This window comes from Hyaena hyaena, unplaced genomic scaffold, assembly GCF_003009895.1.
Source record: "Hyaena hyaena isolate Hyena2069 unplaced genomic scaffold, ASM300989v1 scaffold_675, whole genome shotgun sequence".
NCBI lineage: Eukaryota > Metazoa > Chordata > Mammalia > Carnivora > Hyaenidae > Hyaena > Hyaena hyaena.
In genome coordinates, this window is record NW_024081303.1 from 576252 (window position 1) to 598702 (window position 22451).

At 40.3% G+C, this 22451-nt stretch overlaps 1 protein-coding gene across 1 annotated transcript in view; it reads right to left on the reverse strand.

Moving 5' to 3' along the window:
* Positions 1–4452: 4452 nt before the first annotated feature.
* The window catches only part of GLDC (glycine decarboxylase), a 98429-nt gene continuing 80430 nt past the window's right edge, over positions 4453–22451 (reverse strand). Inside the window, exons 21-25 of the mRNA XM_039217118.1 lie at positions 20223–20334; positions 13329–13424; positions 8122–8294; positions 6523–6603; positions 4453–5148 (exon numbers count right to left, since the gene is read on the reverse strand). Coding sequence (XP_039073049.1) covers positions 5005–5148; positions 6523–6603; positions 8122–8294; positions 13329–13424; positions 20223–20334 — 606 coding nt within the window. The 3' untranslated portion in view covers positions 4453–5004. The remainder of the gene's footprint in view (positions 5149–6522; positions 6604–8121; positions 8295–13328; positions 13425–20222; positions 20335–22451) is intronic.

The window sequence follows — 22451 nt, forward strand, 5'->3', positions numbered from 1 at the left end:
GCTAAAATCCCTCCTCACCATTCTTAACTCTTAGGAGTCCCATACCTCTTCCCAAGCCTGACTTTTATTCCCCATCTTCTTTCTCCCATCCATATTTCCTAGAGACTTTTTTTTTAAATGTTTATTCAGTTTTTAAAGAGGTGGGCAGGGAGTGGGCAGGGTGGCAGGATCAAAAGTGAGCTCCATGCTATATAGCACAGAGCCCCACACAAGGCCCGAAATCATGAACCAGAAGATCAAGCCGAAGTCACTCAACCAACTGAGCCACCCAGGCAGCCGTCTTAGGGATTCTTAAAATCCCTTACATATGAAAATAACCAAATGCTGCAATAGAGATACTAAGGCCTTCAAGCATGCTTCTATTTCTGAATATTCCTCCTGCCCTTTCGCTATATCCAGTCATGCCTGGCTTCTTTCTGTTCAGATTTTAGCCTAAATGTAAAAGGTTCCCAAATCGGCCCCACCCCACCCCCCACAACTACCATTTTTTTTTTTGTTTTCTAAAGAGTATTTAAGGGGCGCCTGGGTGGATCAGTCAGTTAGGCATCTCTGACTTTCGCTCAGATCATGATCTCATGGTTCGTGGGTTCAAGCCCTGCATCAGGCTCTGTACTGATAGTTCAGTGCCTGCTTTGGATTCTCCTTTTCTCTCTGCCCCTCCTCTACTTACGCTCTTTCTCTACATATATATCAAAATTAAACCTTAAAAAATTTTTTTTTAATTTAACACTGAAGTCTTGATTGATGTGTTGTCTGTTCATCTAGCATTGGTGCTCCATGAAAGTGGTTATTTAGAATGGAGTCTAATACAAAAAATGGCTCAGTCAAGATTTGCAGAATAAGTCAGTGATTTCTGGGTGCCACTATGCTAAGTGATCAATTTGTGTTATTTCATTTAATCCTTATAATAGGCCTGATTAAGTACTTTATTATTGCTATCTGATACCTTAACTGAGGTGCAGAAGGGTTAAGTGAATTTGCCTAATGTCTCAAAACAATCGGCATATCTAGGAATTTACATCTGTATGAAGTCACCACCCATGTTCCTTGTACATTCTCTGGGTGCCATCTCTAGGAAAGGGGCACTTAGGAATGTAAATAAAAGGAAAAGAAATGGATCTGAATCCAAGGTAGGTCCAGTTGAGGTTGGGGCTCCACTCCTAGAGCATGAAGTGCAGGGATGTACAATATAGGATACAAGACCTTAAGTGAAGATGAAAATAAGAGCTAACACAAGCACTTACTTGGTGTCAGGCACGGTTTGGAGCAATATATTGAAACTTCACCCAAGAGTGGTAGATAATGTTTTATAGGTAAGGAGACTAGGGCTGAGAGATGCCAGTTATCTTCTCCAGAGTCATACAGCTAGGATACAGGAGAGCTGGGATATGACTCCAGGGAATCTGACTCCAGAGCAAGTACTCTAATTGTCAACAAGAAAATCAACAGATTTACAAGAGTGGTATACTCTGTGTTGGGGCACTAACTCCTGCTTCCTGGATGTTGCTATCTTTATGGAATGACCTCAGGTAATGTTAACACTTCTTCCTCCTGGCTACTCCTCACTGCTCTCCATAGAGGTGATGGATGACATCCATTCATCCATGTTACTGCACTACCACTGGGGAAATCCCCCTTTTTACCTTCTTTGTTCACCTGGGATCTGCATGGGGCAACAGTTCTGCACTAGTACATCTGCTCTACAGATCAAACTTTCTCATTGAGTGGGTGTCCAAAGATTAGATTGGTGAAGCATCAGAGGGGCACAAATGGAGAGCAAACCCTCCTAATCTCTAGTAAAAAACTATTTTCCAATCAGCATTATAAGCAATAAAACTGTCAGTTTGATCAAAAACTTCCTTGATGCAACGCTGGTAGGAGCAAGCCTACCAGATCAGAAAGCATGGGACCCAAAACAGTCTGTCCAATAACCTTGTAAACCTATAAAAGCAGTAACATCTTAGCTTCCAAACTACTTGTCCCAGATGGCTTCCTGCACCTGAAAGTGGTGCCTACATCCTTTGTTTGGATGATAGGCACCAGTTTGGCCATTGGAAAACTTAGCCCCTTTATTTATCTAAAGGTTTCGTGAGGTTTCCAGACTGGCCCAGGGCCCTTGCTATTGATCATACACAGCTTCAAGGCCACAGTCTAAGGGCTGGGAGAAGGCAGAGGGAGTACCCCATTTATATGAAGTATGTGTATGTCTACCTCAGATCCTCTCTTCAAAACTGCTCAAAAGGGACATTTTGCACATTTAATAAGTACTTAATGCTATGGAATTGAATAATGTAATACCATAGTAAAAAAAAAAAAAAAAAAAAAAAAAGGTGGGGAGCCTTTGGAGCCTGTCCAGAGGTCTTTGTCTTTAAAGCCTGGCATTTTGTACTTTACCAACTCCTAACAGCAGGCATTGGAATTACTGGTTTCCGTGACAGTGTTCCTCTTAAAGATAAAGGATTATTCCTTTAGTCAATTCATACTTCTTTCTGTTGAGCATATACTATGTGGAAGACCACGGCTCAACACTGGAAATCCAATGATAAATGAGATATAGTCCCTGTTCTCAGGGAACTTAGTCTGGTGAGGCTGAAGAAAACCAAGTAAACAGAATAATTACTAATTGTGCTAAGGGTAAAGGAATACAAGCTGAGTGCAAAGATACAAAATAGCACAAGGGTACCTAAGTGACTTGGTCAGTTAAGTGACAAGACTCTTGATTGAATCACAGGTAATGATCTCATGCTTCATGAGTTTGAGCCCTACATCCAGCTCAGTGTAGAGCCAGTATGGAGCCTGCTTGGGATTTTTTCCCTCTCTCTCAGCCCCACCACCCACTCTTGCTCTATTTCTCCTTCAAAAAAAAATTAAGGAAAAAACCAATAGCACATTTCACAGACATGTGTGGAAGACTTTGAGGAGATGCTAAAACATGAAGAACAAACAGAATCCACTAAAGCAAAGTTAGCAGGGACGAGTGCTCCCGGTGGATGATACCACATGGGCAAAGACCCAGAGGTGGGAAAGATGGGCACAAGCATCAGGTAAACACATGAGTGACTTAATAGTGAAGGACAATTTCAACTTTTTTTTTTTTTAGTTTGATTTATTTCCTTAGAGAGCACAAGTGGGGGAGGGGCAAAGCGAGAGGGAGAGAGAATCTTAAGCAGGCTCTAAGCTCCCTGCTGGCTCATGAGCCTGACGCAGGACTCTCAGAACAGTGAGATCATGACCGGGGTTGGGCACTTAACAGAGTGAGCCACCCAGGAGCACCAGGGCAGTTTCAACTTTTTAATCACCTGCATTTGCTTCTGATATACTTTACAGTCTGATGAAGAGCTGCTGTTCACCTAGATTTGTTTTTATGTGCTTGTCTTTCCTTTAAAGAAGCTACTCCATAACCTGATGGGTAGTCTGTGTCGAGACCCTGGTTTCCAGCTCAGGAAGGGCAGAATCTCCAGGTATAAAGTGACCATGGCAGTGTGGTAGCCTGTTTTGACCAGCTGCCACTGGAGCCTGGATTCAAATTCTGGCTTATACCTCTCATCAGCTGTGTGACTTTGGGCATCTCTCCATACCCCCATGTGTGAAAGGAGACTGTTGTGAGGTTCCAATGAGATAATACATCGTAAACACTTCCAAAGTACCTGACTTCAGAGAATAATTCAGTATTAACCATTTAATTATAATGTAAAAAAGAAACAATGGATAGATACCATCACTTCTCTATTGCTTAATTAGGGTGAAATAAATTGTTTTACAAACATTTTAAGTGTGAGAATAAGTGGAGCATTTACAAAACATTCACTAGAGCACTAAGACGTTTCTACAGATGACTATCATAATAGTTTGAATAATAGTTGTGTGATCAAGCTGCCATGCAAAGAGCCAAGCAGTCAGGAACTGAACAAGTGCTCACTAGAAATAGGGAAGAACATCTGAAGCATTTGCTGTTTCTAGGGGAAAGTTATGTTGAGGCAGGCATGCTAGTAGCCTACCTGAAACCCATTTTCCCCCTTTTATTTAGCTAAGAAACTTATTTTCTTTGGGTCACTAACATACCCAGGTAAAAGACCGCCCCATACTCCCTTGCAGCTAGGAGTGGCAATTTGAACCAACTCTGGCCACGTAAAAGCAAGCACAAGTTACTGAGTGGAATCTGCCTTTAGTTTTTTGTTTTTCCCCTTTTTCCTATTAGAATGGGTATGTGATGTCAATATGCAGCAGGTATATTAAGACCATGAGGATGAAGACTGTCTACAAATGAAAGCAGGACAGGAAGTCTGAAGAAAGACCTTGACTTATTATCTCTGAACTTATTGTTAAATGAGGAAATTACTAGACAAAACTACTAATGTAAAAAATTGCTACTGGGTTTGATCTTGTTGCCGTTCAAATTCCTCTGAACTTAGCATACATGGGAATAAGATTGAAAACTGGACAAAGAAGACATTCTTCAAATTGAAATGCTTTTATTAGAATACTAATAATTGAAGATAGAAGAAAACCACACACATGGAAAAAGGAAAACACTCAGAAATGCTATTACAGATTAGGCAAATTAGAGAACAAATTTCTTCAGTGTGTGCAAAATGTAAACATTTGCCCTGGGATTCTTCACAGATGGCACAGTCCACAAGGACTTATTTGGAACAAGTTATCTATCAAGTCTATAGTATAGCCTCTAAAATGTTTCTTAACTTCCTACATTTAAAGTTCCTAGCAAACCCAAAATTTTCTATGCAAAAAACTAAATGGCTCCCAATCAAGGCAACTTGAACCGTCAGCTGCTCCATGTGGAAGCATGAACTGAAGCAATCCAGTCTTTCAACAATGAGCTTGTATTGTATTTACTATGCTAATTGTATTTACATTTACCTTGACAGAGATTACAAAAATATACAGTGTATAAAATTCCATGGTGAGTCCAAAGTGGAAAGTTATAGAGTTCTTGTTCATCAAATGCTCCAGAGAAAGATAAGTCAGTCCCTTAGGGAAAGAGGACTAAGAAGAGGCCCTTTTCTCCTCAGAAAATGGGGACTCATAAACTTCCATGGGTGGACAGGTACAAACCAGGTGCTGATCTCCATAGATGTCATCAATCCGGGCAATGGTTGGCCAGAATTTGTTCTCTGGTTTCACAAAGGGCTGCAAGGGACAAAAGATGGAAATGTTCTGGGGTATTCTGAAACATTTCTCTTGGGGAAAGAGGAGATTGCCATGAATGTCCCCACATGCCCAACAAATGCTCAAGAGCATAAAAGGTAAAACCCATATTCCTGGGGCGACTGGGTGGCTCAGTCCGTTAAGCGCCCGACTTTGGCTCAGGTCATGATCTCACGGTTTGTGAGTTGGAGCCCTGCATCGGGCTCTGTGCTGACAGCTCATAGCCTAGATCCTACTTCAGATTCCGTGTCTCCTTCTGTCTTTGCCCCGCCCTGCCCCCGACTTGTGCTTTGTCTCTCAAAAATAAAAAAATGTAAAAAAAATTTTTTTTTTAAATCTACACTTCTATTTTTATTGCATTATTACTGTAGCCAAAATATGGAAGCAACCCGTGTCTGTCGAAAGATAAATGGATAAAGAAGATGTGGTGTGTGTGTGTGTGTATACACTCATGTGTGCACATAGATACACTGGAATATTGTTCAGCCATAAAAAAGAATGAGATCTTCTCATTTACAACAACATGGATGGACCTAAAGGGTATTGTGCTAAGTAAAACATGTCAGACAGAGAAAGACAAATACCATATGATTTCACTTACATGTGGTATCTAAGAAACAAAAGCAGAAACAGACTCATATATACAGAGAACTGATAGTTGCCAGAGAGGGGCAGGCAAAATGGGCAAAATGGGTGAAGAGGAGTGGGAGGAATAGGCTTCCAGATATGAGATGCATAAGTCAAGGAGATAAAAGGCACAGCATAGAGAATATAGTCAATACTATTGTAAGAGCATTTTTCTGGTGACAGATGGTGGCTACACTTGTGGTGAACATAGCATAATGTATAGGCTTTTCAAATCACTATGTGGTACACCTGAAACTAATCTAACATTGTGTGTCAACTATACACCAATCTAGCAAAAAAGCAAAAGTCACCCCTTCATTATTGTCCCCCCAAATCTAACTTTTGACCCATGTCCCCACTGTGCCAGAGACTGCAGAGCACCTTTCTGTGTAAGAATCAGAAAGCAAAGAGAGATTGAATTTGGGGATATCTCCGTATTGGATGATAATAGAAAACACCTTAACTCATTTAACAGGGACTCCTATTTGGTCTTTCTCCACTATATTCCCTGTGGATTCCCCGGCCTGTGGCTGACACTCTAACCTCAGAGTTCTGAAAGCCAATTCCTGTGCTCTGTGTCACTTGTCATGACCCATTTAAGAAAGTATACCACATATCGTTATTGTTATGTCACTATAAGGATGAGAGCCCCATTGGGTAGGTAATGGTCCTGCATACGCACGTGGACGCTATACCAGCTGGCATACTCGGATTCAGAGGACAACTTACAAGTGGGAATGCCGCCACCTCTCTGGAATATGGCCGATCCCAGTGGGAGGATGTGACGCAGGTCAGGGAATGTGGAGACATCTGAGACATACAGATGGGAAAAGGATCAGAGCAGAACACTGCCTTCTGCTGTGCTTTACTTCAAACAGTGAGCTGTTGGAAGCCGAGGGACAGGGGGCTGATCGTTGGTTTTATTTCAATTTGAGAGGGAAGAAATTTGATGGGGAATTTATTCTGAAATATTTCAATTATCAGAAAGACATGGTAAAATATTAAGCACATCTACCACCCAATATAAATCAACATTTTACCATATTTTCTTAACCATGTAAAATAACGATTGGGGGCACCTGAGTAGCTCCCTGAGTTAAGTGTCTAACTCTTGATTTCGGCTCAGGTCATAATCTCACAGTTCATGAGACTGAACCCAGTGTCAGGCTCTGCACTGATGGTACAGAGCCTTCTTGGGATTCTCTCTCCCTCTCTGCCTTTCTCCCACTTGCATGTGTATGCATGCCCTCTCTCTCAAAAATAAACATTTAAAAAAATAAATTAATCAGAATAAACTGCCTGTATAACTCCTCCATCTCATCTCTTCTCCTACTCCCCAGTGATAACCACTCTCCTGAATTTGGTATTCACCATCCTCATTGTGATTTTATACTATTACTATATACATATACATATATGTATAAACAGCAGATAGCATAGTTGGGCATGTTTTAAAAATCTTATATCATCTTACGAGTATTATTCTCCACCTGCTTTTATAACTGTGTATTATGTCCTTTAAATGTGTATTGCCATTTTTAAAAATAGCCTAAATCCTTAAAATCTCTTTTCAGTATCCACAGAAAAGAGAAATAACAATGAGGAAGACGCCTTCTCCTGACAGCCATTGGCCCCTGAGGTCCACCTTTAGATGGGCACTTTTGGAACTTGCTTGAGCTTCCCCGGGCATCTCAGACTGTTCTCTGGCTCAGGGCCATAATAGCACAACCAGAGCCTTCACAATGTTCCCAATTAATGATCCGCCCCCTCCCAACCCAGCTTAATAATGTCTTAAGTAAGACACCTATAGCTGAGAAGCAGATATATAATAAACATGTTTCAGATTTTCTCCAAAACAGGCCATAAGCATTAAAAAACATTCAGGCCAAGTACCAATCAAATGTTCTAAGCAATAAGTGCTCTCAGAGAAGAACTTGTCTTTATCCAGAGTTTGTGAGGTAAATAATCTCACTAGAGTTCATCAAATAGAGACACAAAAGAGTAAGACTTCCCCAGCTAGGTAAGAGCCATCAGCCCCACCTCCTCCCTTAGCAACCAGTTGGGTGCATGTAGGAGGTATACCTCTCACAATGACAAAACAACTACATAAACAATACACATCTCAAAACATCCACATTATACTTGACTGCTACTGTATTCAAGATTTAAACCTGCAAGTAATGAATTTATCATCTTTTCTGAACAATGATCTTATTCTAGGCAAGAATAATATCTTCTGATGGGAGTTCATGGGTTGCTATACACTGTCCATACCCCAAATCTTATACTCTATGGAACATTTTGGATAAAGTACCAATGCCTACGCACCTTCAGTGGATTGACCCTGGGGTCAATGCGGCCCTCCTCAATGTCAGCAATCTCTTGCCGAATGCTGATCATGGCATCACAGAATCTGTCCAGCTCTGCCTTGTCTTCTGACTCAGTGGGCTCAACCATTAGAGTTCCTGCAACCGGCCAAGACATGGTAGGGGCATGGAATCCTGCAAAGAAGATAAGGGAACTTGCATCACTAACTTTGACCTCCTTGATTTTTTTTTTTTTTTTAATGTCTATCTTTGAGAGAGACAGAGCACAAGCAGGGAGGTAAGGGGGAACAGGGAGAGATGGAGGGAGACACAGAATCCAAGGCAGGCTTCTGGCTTTGATCTGTCAGCACAGAGCCCGACCCAGGGCTCGAACTCACAGACCGTAAGATCATGACCTGAACTGAAGTCGGATGCTTAAATGATTGAGCCACCAAGCACCTCTGACCTCCCTGATTTGGAAGGAATTATATATATATTCATCTCAGCAAGAAGAACTTAGGAAATTAACATCTAACAAGAGAGGATCAGTTAAGCAAGTTTTACAGAGTATCCATTTAATAAACACACAACCATTCAAGAGTATGTAAATTTATTTGTTAAATTAGGTAAACAAAAAATATTAAGTGAAGAGGGCAAGCTACATAATGATATCCCATTTTTTATTTTTTTATCTTAATGTTTATTTTTGAGATAGAAAGCATGAGCAAGGGAGGGGCAGAGAGAGGAGGCAGACAGAGGATCTGAAGCAGGTTCCACACTGATAGTACTGATAGCAGTGAGCCTGATACAGGCTTGAACTTACAAACCATGAGATCATAACCTAAGCTGAAGCCAGACACTCAACCAACTGAGCCACCCAGGCATCCAAAGTGTTTATATTTTATGAGGGAAGACACTTTGAAAAATAAATCTAAAATTTTAACACGGTTTACAACTAATATGAAGATGAGATTCTTTTATTTTCTTTTATTTTTTTTTTAATTTTTTTTTAATGTTTTATTTATTTCTAGGAGAGAGAGAGAGACAGCGTGAGCAGGGGAGGGTCAGAGAGAGAGGGAGTCACAGACTGAAACAGGCTCCAGGTTCTGAGCTGGCGGTCAGCACAGAGCCCGACGTGGGGCCCGAACCAACGAACCACGAGATCATGACCTGAGCGAAAGTCGGACGCTTAACCGACTAAGCCACCCAGGCGCCCCTCTTTTATTTTCTTTTAGAATCATCCTATAATGCTCATGTATCACTTGCAATTAAGAGAAATTAAAATATTATAGACTATTGAAAGTTAAATAAAGTGATAACCATAAAGAAGCCTACTAACCCCATTTTACAGATGAGGAAACAGGTTTGCCCAGGACATGGAAACCCTTTGCCTTTACTCAGAACACAGACTGAAGGTGTTTCTGTTTCCAAAAGTTTTCATATGTAATATGAATTAACATGACCTACACAAGAGAGATTTCCTGGACAAAAGCCAAAAAACCCTTTTCCTATTTCTTGCTCTTTTTCTGTGAAACTGTAAAAGATGAAGAAGTTTAAATGGTTCCCCAATTCTGATTTGCATACTTACATGGAGTGCCTTAGGGTCACGCCTGTATGCCTTAAGGGATTATCTCAACATATTACAAACATTTTCAAATTGTAAGTTGAAAAGACTATAGAGTCAACATCCCTATAGCCTTCACCTAGATTCTACAATGATGCTCTCTTTGTGTAATCACATATCTGTTCGTCCATCCATCTTATTTTTGATATATTTCTAAGTATGCTTCAGTCATGAGTATACTTTTCCCTTAAATACTTCAGGAAGCATATCATTAACTAGAATTCAGTATGTGTTTACATGTATGTGATAAAATTTACATACAGTAAAATGCACAAATTTTTTTTTAATGTTTTATTTATTTCTAGGAGAGAGAGAGAGAGACAGTGAGAGCAGGGGAGGGTCAGAGAAAGAGGGAGTCACAGACTGAAACAGGCTCCAGTCAGCACAGAGCCCGCCGCGGGGCTCGAACCCACGAACCGTGAGATCATGACCTAAGCGAAAGTCGGACGCTTAACAGACTAAGCCACCCAGGCGCCTCTAAAATGCACAAATTTTAAGTTTATCATTTAGTAAGTTTTCAAGAATACATAGAACAGTGTCACTCAAATTAGAAAGGGATTTAAAAAGCTAATCTCATTACCCATTAAGTCCAACCTCAATTTCATGGGTGAGCAAATTCAGCCCAACATATTCTGTTGTAGTGGTTCCCATATCCAGAATCAGAGTTATCTTGGGAATACAGATTCTTTGGTCCTGACTCTGATTCAGGAAGCCCAAGGTAAGGATCAGAAATATGAGATGTAAGTAAAACTCCCTGCGGGGTGCCTGGGTGGCTCAGTCAATTAAGCATCCTGACTTCGTCTCAGGTCATGATCTCATGATTTGTGGGTTCTAGCCCCGCGTCGGGCTCTGTGCTGATAGCTAGCTCAGAGCCTGGAACCTGCTTTCCGATTCTGTATCTCCCTCTCTCTCTGACCCTCCCCTGCTCACTCTGTCTCTCTCTCAGAAGTAAATAAAACATTAAAAAATTTTTTAAATTAAATTTTAAAAAACTCCCCTTATTTCTTGCTAAATTTGGAAACCTCTGCCCAAAGACAGCGTGCCCCACATTTGGCTGTTAAAGATACTGATTAGGAGGCCCCTCCCCTGGAAATAATTCAGTACATGTGATTAAGACCCAGATTCTGTTATCACTCTCAGTTTCTACTTTTTTACTTAGCCATTCATTTATTCATTCATTCTCTCATTTATTAAACACATATGAGGTACTTACTAAGGGCTAACCACCTGTACAATTCTAGGCTTAGGGCAAGTGTGGCAATCACTCTATCAAACATCAAAATAACCTCCCAGACCATGCTCTCCCTCCTTGCAAATGCTGCTGCTACAGTCAGATATGTGATGCAGACAACACATCCCAGAAATGAAGATATATCCTACCTGAATCTGCCATCATTCAGCCATTAGCCAATATGCCTACTCAGGTTATAGGCAACCAAGAGATTTTGAAGAGGTAACTGCTAATTTCATTAATGAAAACTTTCTCTGGCTTTCTCATTTATAATCAGTATAACTCTGCATAATAAGATCATGCATTCAAAAGAAATGAGTCATACATGTGGGATTCCCAATATGATGCAGTAGTAGAACTATTCAATTATTGAGGCTTTCACTTTCCTTATTAAAAGAAGTTATCCTAGTTATTAAAATACAGATAGGACTCCATATCGATTGAAAGGCAAACTTCTCACTATCTCTGCCTTTCTGAGAATTGAAGCATCCTTGATATTATTAATAATGTCACTAAAAACTTATTTCAATAAAGTCTGTGCTAAATGAACATCCACTAATTCATATAGGGCTTGTGTCTTTCAAAATTCCTTCCAGAAAATGCATTGTCTTTATGGAACCAGTATGTGCCTTTCTTCATCTATAGAAGCAGCTGAAACAGCTATGACATGACTGAGGTGGTTATAGAATTCAAATGCCGTTCATCTCTAACACATCCACAGTTTACCTGCTCTACTTTCTTCATCATTATATCAACTCACCTCTTCATGGAGTCCTTTCTTAACCAGAAATGGGATAGGAGTAAGAATGTGCTAGAAACATAGACAATACAACTAAACACCAAAAAAACCCCCAAATAATCTAATTAAAAATGGGCCAAAGATATGAAAAGACATTTCTCCAAAGAAGACACGCAGATGGCCAACAGACACATGAAAAGATGTTTAACATAAGTCATAAGAGAAATGCAAATCAAAACTACAAGAGGGGTGCATGGATGTCTCAGTGGCTTAAGTGTCCAGGCTCGGTTTCACCTCAGGTAGTGATCTCATGGGTTCATGGGATTGATCCCCACCTCAGGCTCTACACCGACAGGAGGGAGCCTGCTTGAGATTCTCTCTTTCTCTCTCTCTCTTTCTCTCTCTCCCCAGCTCATCCTCATGCATGGCGCACACTTGCGCACACACACACACACCCGCTCTCTCTCTCGCTCTCAAAATAAATAAACTTAAAAAAAAAAAAAACCTACACGATATCAATGCACACCTGTCAGAATGGCAAGAATCAAACACACAAGAGACAAGTGTTGGAGAGGATATGGATGAAAAGGAACCCTCTTGCATTGATGGTGGGAATGCAAAATAGGGCAGCTACTCTGGTAAACATTATAGAGGTTTGTCAAAAAGCTAAAAATAGAACTACTCTACCTATACAATCCAGCAATTACACTACTAGTTATTTACCCAAAGGATACAAAAATACCAATTCAAAGGGATACATACACTCCAATGTTTATAGCAGCATTATCTACAATAGCCAAATGATGGCAAGAGCCCAAATGTCTACCAACTGACAGATGAATGAAGAAGATAGCATATATATCTATACACACATATACATGCACGGTGGAATATTACTCAGCCATAAAAAATGAAATCTTGCCATTTGCAATAACATGGATGAAGCTAGAGAGTGTAATGCTAAGCAAAATAAATTAGAGAAAGACAAATACCATATGATTTCACTCATCTGTGGAACTTTAAGAAATGAACACAAACAAACAAAGGGGAAAAAGAGAGAGAAAGGCAAATCAAGAAACAGACTCTTAACTAGAGAGAACAAAGTAATAGTTACCAGAAGGGAGATGGATACGGGGATGAGTGAAATAGATGATGGAGATAAACTTTTATTTAAACATTTATCATGATGAACACTGAGTATGTATTTAAGTGTTGAATCACTATACTATACACCTGAAACTAATATATATTAACTATAATGTAATTAAAATTTTAAACTTAATTAAAAATGTAAAGGAAAAAGAAAGAAACATAGGGAACAAAAACCATTTTCCTTGGATTTTTAAACTCTGTTAACTATAAAATTTTTCTTGAATGCCAATGGATTCAAGATGCATGATTTAATATCTTTTGAAGGGTAGTACCAATGCAGTCATAGGACAAGTTTTTTCTCTTTCACTTTGAAGTTTACCTAAAATCCTGTGCTCACCACTTATCCTATGGATCAGTTTACTGTGATGCCTGTATGTTTGGTTTGTGCCTCAAGGAAGTTGCCCATAGCCAGCATGGCTAGATACATAAATGTCAAAAACCTGAGTTGTCCTGTGAGGGTTTTTTTCACTGGGGATCACTCACCGTAATCCTGGAGCCTCTTGGCCACATCCACAGCCTCAATATTTGCAGACTTTTTGAAAGGTCTCGTATCCAGAATAAATTCATGAGCCACATAACCTGTTTGAGAACATTGTTTACCATCAGCTTGTTTCACCCAAGCAAATGTACAAATCAACTTTGTAACACATAACAAGGACCAAGAAGCCATAGTCACTTGTTAAGTTTAAAGTTGGGAACAAAGACCTCATCTACTTTTATTAATAATTATAGGGGTGTCAGAGTGGCTCAGTCTGTTCAGTGTCCAACTTCAGTTTAGGTCATGATCTCACCATTTGTGAGTTTGAGTCCCACATTGGGTACTGTGCTGACATACTGCTTGGGATTCTGCCTTCCTCTCTCTCGTCCCCTCCCATGTACTCACTCACTCTCTCTCTCAAAATAAATAAACTTAAAAAGATATTTAAAAAATTTTTAAATAATAATTATGAAATTATAAAAATAAATTTTTAACATGTCGAGCCAGTGTGTTCAGTCCTTTAGTGCACAACACACCCTTAAAGCAAGAGGCTGATGGGAGATGGAACTTTGGTGCCAATGCATTGCTGGAACATTTGACTGAGGTTCCTAAGGATGAGACTCTTTCACCTCTGATGATATAAAATCTATTTGAAACAGTTGAACATACCATCACAGGCAAGACCCTTTTATACAAAATATTTCTAGAGTCAAAGATCCACTGATACCATTCTCTGTAACTCTGCCCCAGCATCAAATAACTGTTTCTTCTGTGTGAATGTAAATATATACTGAACATATATCTCTAAGGCACATACATAATTGTGTGAGATTCTTCAAAGGGTCTTTTGAGGTTTTGGTTTCAGGCTTGAGGCTGATTATTAGAAACAGGGGCTGTCAAATAGCATACCACAAGTGTCAAGAAGCTGATGAAACCAAAGTCTTGGAGAGTCAATTTACTTTGCTCTGGTTTGTAAGCTGATTTCCTCTCTAGGCCCAGGTCACTATTTACCCAGCACAACCTTTTTGACCCATCAGCAGGAGTAAATCATCAACTAAGTCAGCATTTTCATAAATATAGAACATTTCTGGGGGCTTCCCAAATTCCATAGCCCAAAAACTGATGAATTTCCTTCTAGGAAAGTATCTGTATAAGAGACAATTGTGTACTCTTTCCTAACATACATTCCTGACTCTCAGCAAACAAGGAATCTACTTACAGATACAAGGAGCAGACATAAACCCTCAAGCCTGAGAATACTCCAGTCACTAACCAACCTCTGAAATCATCTATAACTGCTTTGCTTCTTATGTAATGCATAAATAAGAAAGGGCTGATTTTGTGAGAGAAAAAGTATGAGAGCCTCAAGCTTTAAATATACTGTCACAGACTATTTATAAAATATCCAAACAATGATGGAAATTAAATTTGTGAGGAGCGTGATTCAAAAGTAAAAGTTACATTTATAGTTAGGTAAAGTCAGGGGCAAAGAGTGCTTAAAAGGAATGCCCAGTTGGAATGTTTGGGGTGGACACAGGGGTGGGGGTGGGGAGGAGGAGGAGATCATTAAGTCCAGGAATCCTAAATACCCAATTATCCCTACCCCATTTGGGGAGCCCAGACTCAACCTTTGACCTGTCTTCTCTGAGTCTCTGACAGCCACCTACCACTGTGACAGTGACAGAAGAAAGAAGGCTAATGAAGTTCACTGCTCTGAAGGGTACGCAGTGAGCAGGAGACGAAGAGGGGATGGACACATGATGGAGGAGAGGAGTCACTCTTGCTGGCAGGCAGAGGGCTGTCTTCCAAGGAGTTCAAAAACAGCTGAAAGGCCCCATCATGTGGAGCCCAGCCCAGCACTGCTAACACAAAGACTACATCTGCAGTGTCCCCACCACAGCCAGGCGGTTTGGGAAGAGCTCCATTTCCGAAATGAGGTTCAGATGTTAATTTTCTAAATCCATATTCTAATGTATCCAAATGGAAACAGTAGAATTTTAGCATATCTCTCTACTTGTGCCCTGAAAGGGGTGAAATTGAAACATGGTGGCTGTTGGAGGATAGATCCCAGGATGTTCATTTGTGTTTGCAGTTTTTAAGGAGAAAAGACACAAACCTTCTTTCTGCAGCATGTGATGAGTCAGGGCAATCTGAAGTAGAAAATGTATACACTGATCAGCACAAGGTTTAATTTTCACTGAGTAGGTGTTTCTGCTGGGCCTAACCATGGCTATAGCTGAGAGTCTCAAAAGATACCAAGTCAAAGGAGCAAGGAGAAGAGGGGGTGGATGACAGAAAAGCAAAATAAAAGTGGCTTGGCTTTATCTAAGCTTTGAACACCTTTCCTTCAACTCACTAGCTAATTACTCTATAAAGCATAGGTGAGCAATCAATGCTTAGTCAAGCTTTTCAGTTGCAATCCAAGGACCATAACAGAATCAAAACTGAATGTTTCCCTGGGAATAAGCTTGGGTAGCCAGGGCCTCTGGCTTCAGGAGGGCCACTTCCTTGCCTGGGACATGAAAGACCATTCCATGAAGCCCATATCTGCCCCATAAAGTCCACTGGGAAGCCAATTCTTAACAAAAATTTCCAGGCAGCCTTAGGTTTGTCTGAGGTCAAAGGGGGATAGGTACTGAAAAAATTAAAACATAAATAAAACATCAGGATACTAACAAAGTTGTTGTCTCCACTAAAAGGAACTCCATTTCCATCAAACAGTGAGCTGAGTCTCCCACAAGAGTAGACAGCTGTGAATTTTTTAAATTCCTCCTTTGAAAACATACCATCTTACCTGAGGTAATTCCTTTCGTTTCCTCATCCTAAATTCTACTGCTTTTCCTCCATCCCAATTCTTGCCTGTCACTCCCTTGCTTGAAAAAACCATAAGCCTCAACAGTTCAGCTGGTGTTTTCGAATCTCTCTAAGAAATGTCTCATAAAGGGAAGCCTGGAGTTCATTAAAATTATTGCCTCATAGTCATCTGTAATTCCAAAGTCTTATATAGAGCTACTAAATATGATTAAGATGAATAATTGTCTTCTAATATTGCCATTAGACATTTTGGAATACAATGTGTTTATTAAGAACATTTCTATTTTGGGTCCTCAGGAGGTACAGTGATAATTCTTTGTTAGGTCTGAGAATAATGTGTTTACCAGACCAAACATGAGACAATTTTTGATTTCATGAACTTTTGGGATTGGGTGATAAAGTCTGTAATCACCAATATATCTCTGTGTGGGATGAGAAATACAAGTCATTGTTTGATTCTGGGATAAAATGTCAAAACAAATGGAAACGAGATCTATAATTTTGTGCTGCAAATCCCGTAGGACTGAGACAGTCTCTGCTTTTAAAGCAGTCACTTGAATGCTAAGCACATGGTTAGGCACTTGAGAAACATTTGTTCACTTGCCTCTCTCCTGGATTGCCACCAATCCCCATGTAGTCCAGATCACATGCACTCTTGCTTTAAAAAACGGAAGTTTGCATTGTACAACTTTTTTAATATGTGGACATAGTAAAAATTGGTGAGTTGTACATTTAAAGTGGGTGATATGTGTGGCATGTGAATTGTCTCAATGAAGTTTCCAAATAAAGTTAATGACAAGGAAGTTTCAACTACATTTAAGAAATAATAAACATGGAGCGCCTGGATGGTTGAGTCAGTGAAGTGTCTGACTTCGGCTCAGGCCATGATCTCATGGTTCATGAGTTTGCACCCCGAATCAGGCTCTGTGCTGACAGCTCAGAGCCTGGAGTTGCTTTGGATTCTGTCTCTCTCTGTCTTTCCTCTGTCTATCTCTTTCTCCCTTTCTCTCTCCCTCTGTCTCAAAAATAAACACTAAAAAAATTGTTTTAAATAACAAATAGAGGGAAAAAACCTGTAAACCCTGTCAAATAAAACAAAAATATCATTTTTCAGCCACCAGATTGGGAAAGATATTTTGGTTTTGGTTTGTGTTTCTTTTTCAGCCTGGCACTTGGTGTTCACTGGGCCCTACTACAAAGGTCACTTCATATAAATTGGTACAAAGTACCTGTGGGGACAAGCGGGGCCCATGTACCAAGAGATTAAATGCATTCATACTCTCTGAGAAAGTAATTAATCTTCTGCAGCTCTAACCTAAGAAAATAATCAGAGATGTCTTTAAAAAAATCTAAGTAAAATATATCCATTGCAGCATGTTACAGATGCAAACAACTGGGGAAAAACATGGTAGAATTCCTGAAATCCTGGTATACCCATACAAATGAATCAATGTAGCCTCTTTCAAAGAACATTTAATGATACGAGGAAATGATCACAATATAAGATAAAATTTTAAAAAAGGACACAAACTATATGTAATATTATCTAAATGCTCTAAAAGTAAGATGAGAAATAATAAAGCAAAGTATTAATAGTGGTTATGTCTGCTTAACCATGAATCATTTACATTTTCTTCCTCAGATTTTTAGTTTTCCAAATTTTCCATGTTGAGCATATACACATTACTTATATAATCAGACAAAATAAATACTTAAACTAATCCTGAAGGCCAATACATAACAGGATGCATTTCACAGAGCAGGAGCTATATTTGAATTAATTAGTAGCTCTTGTAGATTCTTTAATACCCACTTCACAGCATTTTATTGTGTTGCTTAGAGACATATTGCCCACAACTTTCTTTCCTAATCTCTAGGGAGCATTCCTAACCAGAGTTTATAGTTATTTAGTTCTTCCCTATTTTCAAACTACAGAGCCACGCCTTTGGATACATCTTTTTAAGGCAAGACCAGCCTTTAAATTAAAGATGACAGATGTAGATGTATACTCTGCCTGAGCTGGAGAAACCAAGGGCCAAAGAGAGGCCTCATTCCTGTGGCCCAGGGTATGGGCATGCTACTGTCTCTTGGCTCCAAGGTCCAAGTTCCCATCTATCCCTGCTCTCCAACCCTGTGCTCACATTCAATGTGCTGCATGTCTACTTGGATCTTAGTGCCATCTCCTATTACCACCAGGATGACTTGTTCCCCCATCTACCATTCATTCCCTCCACTGTAGCCTCACTCTCCCCTCTTCCCTTCAAGGCCTTTTCTCTGGCAGTTTAAAATCATCTTCTTTTCTAATTTCAAAACAAAACTACATCTTATTGAAGTAGCCCCCACATGTGAAGCCCCTGCTTCACCACCAACTCCTCCAAACCATGAATGCTCTCCCTTCACCTTCCCACACTCAGTCCATTCTCAACTCATTGTAGTTTGGCATCTGCCTTATCATTTTTGCTTAATTCTTTCAAAGGTGACCAAAAGGGTTCCTAATTATTACAGGCAAAATTTTTTTAAGACTCATATCAGAACACCAGACTGTCTCTCCCTGTTGTGCAATACATTTGTGCTGGACTGGACATGATACCAGGGATGGGTGCTCAAGAATGGAAGCAGGCACAGTCTTTACCCTACAGGGGTTCAAGTTCTGATGGACAGAGCCAAACAATAAACTGAGTGGGAGAAATACTCAGTAGCACAGGGAGCCAACCAAGAGGAGGTAGTAGTTCTCTCCACCAGGAAAAAGAGGCTTCAGGGAAGAGGGAGGCCAGAACAGAGGCAGGCAGTACAAGGAGGGGCTTCTCTGGGGAGCAGCACTGTGACAAATGCTCCAGGGGATCTACAGCTGCCTCAAGCAGGGAGTCCTCCTTTACAGGGGACCCCTGTACCTATCCCACTTTTTTTGTTTTTAAAGTTTATTTATTTATTTTGAGAGAGAGACTGCAGGAGGGGCAGAGAGAGGGAGAGTGAGAATCCCAAGCAGGCTCCACACTGTCAGCATGGAGCCCAATGCAGGGCTCAGACTCATGAACTATGAGATCATAATATGAGCTGAGATCAAGAACTGGCCGCTTAACCAGCTGAGCCACGGAGGTACAACAATGCTTATCCCTCTTGAGGTAGCCATCTGCTTGTGGGGCTTTGCTTTGGTTTCTCAAAATTCTTACCTTGGGTTTCACCATTTCTAAGAGTCTGCTCTTAGATTCTGTGCCTATGCCAAATCTCTGTAAGTCTATCTGGCTCCATCCTCTCCCATCACTTCCAAGATGATGACTTGGTTCCCCTTACTATTTTTCTCTCTATTGTACCTCTATTATAAGCATAAAAGGCTTACATAGAATTTCACTTCACATTCAATTTATCAATAACTAAGTCCTATTGATCCTACTTCTAGTAGGATATTCTTCCTTTGCCATCTTTTAAATGACTTTAACCTTCTCTTAATCCTCTCATTCCCCTACTCAAAAAACCTTTCATGGCTGTCATCTGGCTAAAGGGTAAAGTTAAGAGCCTTCCACAGGACTTCAAGTCAGCCTCCCCAATTTCATCTTCACCTGCTCTCTTTCCTCCTATTCTATCCATCAATCACCACCCCCGCAAGTGTCTCCAACTTCATCTTCATCTGCTTTCCTTCCTCCAAGTCCATCCATGAATCCCCCAACAAGCCTCTTACCACCTAGACAATTCTGTGTTGTTCCAGTATCTCTGTTTACTGCTGGGGTCTGATACTCTCTGTTCCAGGCTCATCTCAAATGTCTCCTCCCAGAAGGCTCTCCCAACTATTCTGCACTTCAGTCTGAACTAGTCCACTCTTCTGGGTCCATTCCCACAGCACTTTGACATCTCCAAGTGCTGTGGGCTCCTTGTTGACCTGGGCTGGGTAGACTAACTGCATCACATAGCCTTGCAAATAGTGATACTCCTAAACTGTTCATTCAATTCAAGTTATTTCCAATAACTATGCTTTTTCTCTGGTATAGGCAAAGAAACAGAAGTTTACGACTCACTGCAGAAAACATTTACAAGGTCAAAACTGTCCAAGAAAAAAACCAAAGTGATGGTAGACAGTGGTTGATACTTGCCTCTTGCACCCCGGAAAAGGACTCTATAGTGTTTTTCTAATCGCTTGGCCATGTAGTTGGCATTTAATATAGCAATTTCTGTGGCCTGTTTAAGGCCTTTGCCTCCCATCATCTGCAACAGAGAGAAAGAGTCATCAACCATAGAACAGGTAAATCCAAGGGGCACTAACGAAAGACATGCCCAAGTAAATAACACCCACAAAGGGAGTCGGCCCAGTGTCAGTACCAAAAATGATGTCTTCTGGTCTTCTGAGGCTGAAATAATTTTTTATTTTCTCCTTTGAACATAACTTTATATTTCCCATGAGATTAACAAAGTAATAACAAAGTAACAAGAAATAAAGTAACAAATAGAGGCAAAATTGATTGCTGACTATGTGTTATCTAAAGAGGAAAAAGAATCTTAGACTACAAGCATTTTGGAGAGTTTTTTTCATTTACTATAAATTTGAGATTATCTTGATAATTGCCAGGAATCTCATGGGATATTGACCAAAATCCCCAATGAATCAATTTTGTATGGTTTGTCTTCTAGTTGACCACAGTCAGGGTTTTTTATTTGTTTAACAACTGCCAGGTTTGATCTTACCCTTTCCTAGTGGTTCCTAGGTCCCTGTCATTATACCATGTGAACATGATCTCCAGCAAAGAGCTCAAAATCAAGACTGCACCAATTTTTATTGCCTACATTCTTCTCACAACACCTCATGTATGATGAGGGCTTGATATGTATTAAATACATAACTAATACAAAGCAAATGAGAAAGCATCAAATAAAATAGGGACACCAAAATCCAAAGTAAGGAGAGGACACATCTTGCCAGGCTGGACAAAGAAGGGTTCCCAGAGTAAGAGTCAGTACTTGAGTGGAAATCTACAAATGGGTAGAATTTGGTGAAGCCAAAAGAACGGGGAAGACACTACAGCTGAGAAGAATGCCAAAACCAAAGTGTAGAAGCAAAGGTACCTGGTTGCAGTCTGGGAGTTTCTATAGAGGTTGGTGGGCTGCGATAACCTCCAAAGCCTGGAACGTTTGCCACAAAGAACTTAGGTTTGGTTCAGCCAGCCACTGTCTCTAACTCATGCATCAGAGTCACATGGAAGTTTCATGGCCAAAGCCCTACCAGTCATATGCTGGATTTGATTCTCTCTAGGATTGGGCCTAAACATGTGTGTTTGCAGATGAATCCGCTAAGAATTCAGTGTAGGATAGTAAGACTGAGCAGCAAAGGCAAAAGAAAACCAGAAGATAATCTGAGCTCTTCAGTAGAATCTTGCAGTCCTATAGGGAGTGTCCAAGATGGGTTGCAACAGGGAAAGAAAGTAGTTCTAAAGCCCAGGTGGCAAGTAACAAATAGCATGAAATAGAGGGGTCAAGGTCAGAGGGGCATTTTAAAATTTTATTTACTTCATTGTTAACTGAGGTTCTGTCTGAAATTCCTGAGTATGGCCAAACCAGCCTGGGTGTGTTTACTTTCTATATATGGGAAATCACCTCCAACCCCAAACAAATCCATAATAACCCAGGTTTACAGGATCTAGGGACCAAAAGGCACCTGGGAATAAGACTCTTGTTTGCAAAGAAGCAGGCCTTTATGATTGTTTTCGTTGTTGCTGCCTATAAAACAACTAAAGTATCATTTTTAAAAGCAGGTTTTAGTCTCTGGGGTACAGAATTGTTATTTTTGCTTCTCAGAAAGTTTTCATTAAGAATCATAAATGCGGGGCGCCTGGGTGGCTTAGTCGGTTAAGTGTCCGACTTTCGCTTAGGTCATGATCTCGCAGTTCGTGGGTTCCAGCCCCGCGTCGGGCTCTGTGCTGACTGCCAGCTCAGAGCCTGGAGCCTGTTTCAGTCTGTGACTCCCTCTTTCTCTGACCCTCCCCTGCTCATGCTGTCTCTCTCTCTCTCCTAGAAATAAATTTTAAAAAAAAACATTAAAAAAAAGAATCATAAATGCCACACTGTTGAAGAATGACAGCCAGTTTGAGAGAGTCATCGAGCATAATTTGCACAGCTGAGTTTTAAAGTCTTGTTTCACCAGAAGCCACCCTCTTTTAAGGAGGGAAGACAATTAGGGAAGGCCATTCTAATTAGCCACTGAACAAGTATTCCTATCCAATGTACAGTCTTAGCCCAGGAGGTGGACAAGCCAGTTTGAACAAGAGCTGTATAAAATAAACTCTGGCCCTACCTTTTTTTCAGAGACACAAAGGAAGGAAAGCTTTTCT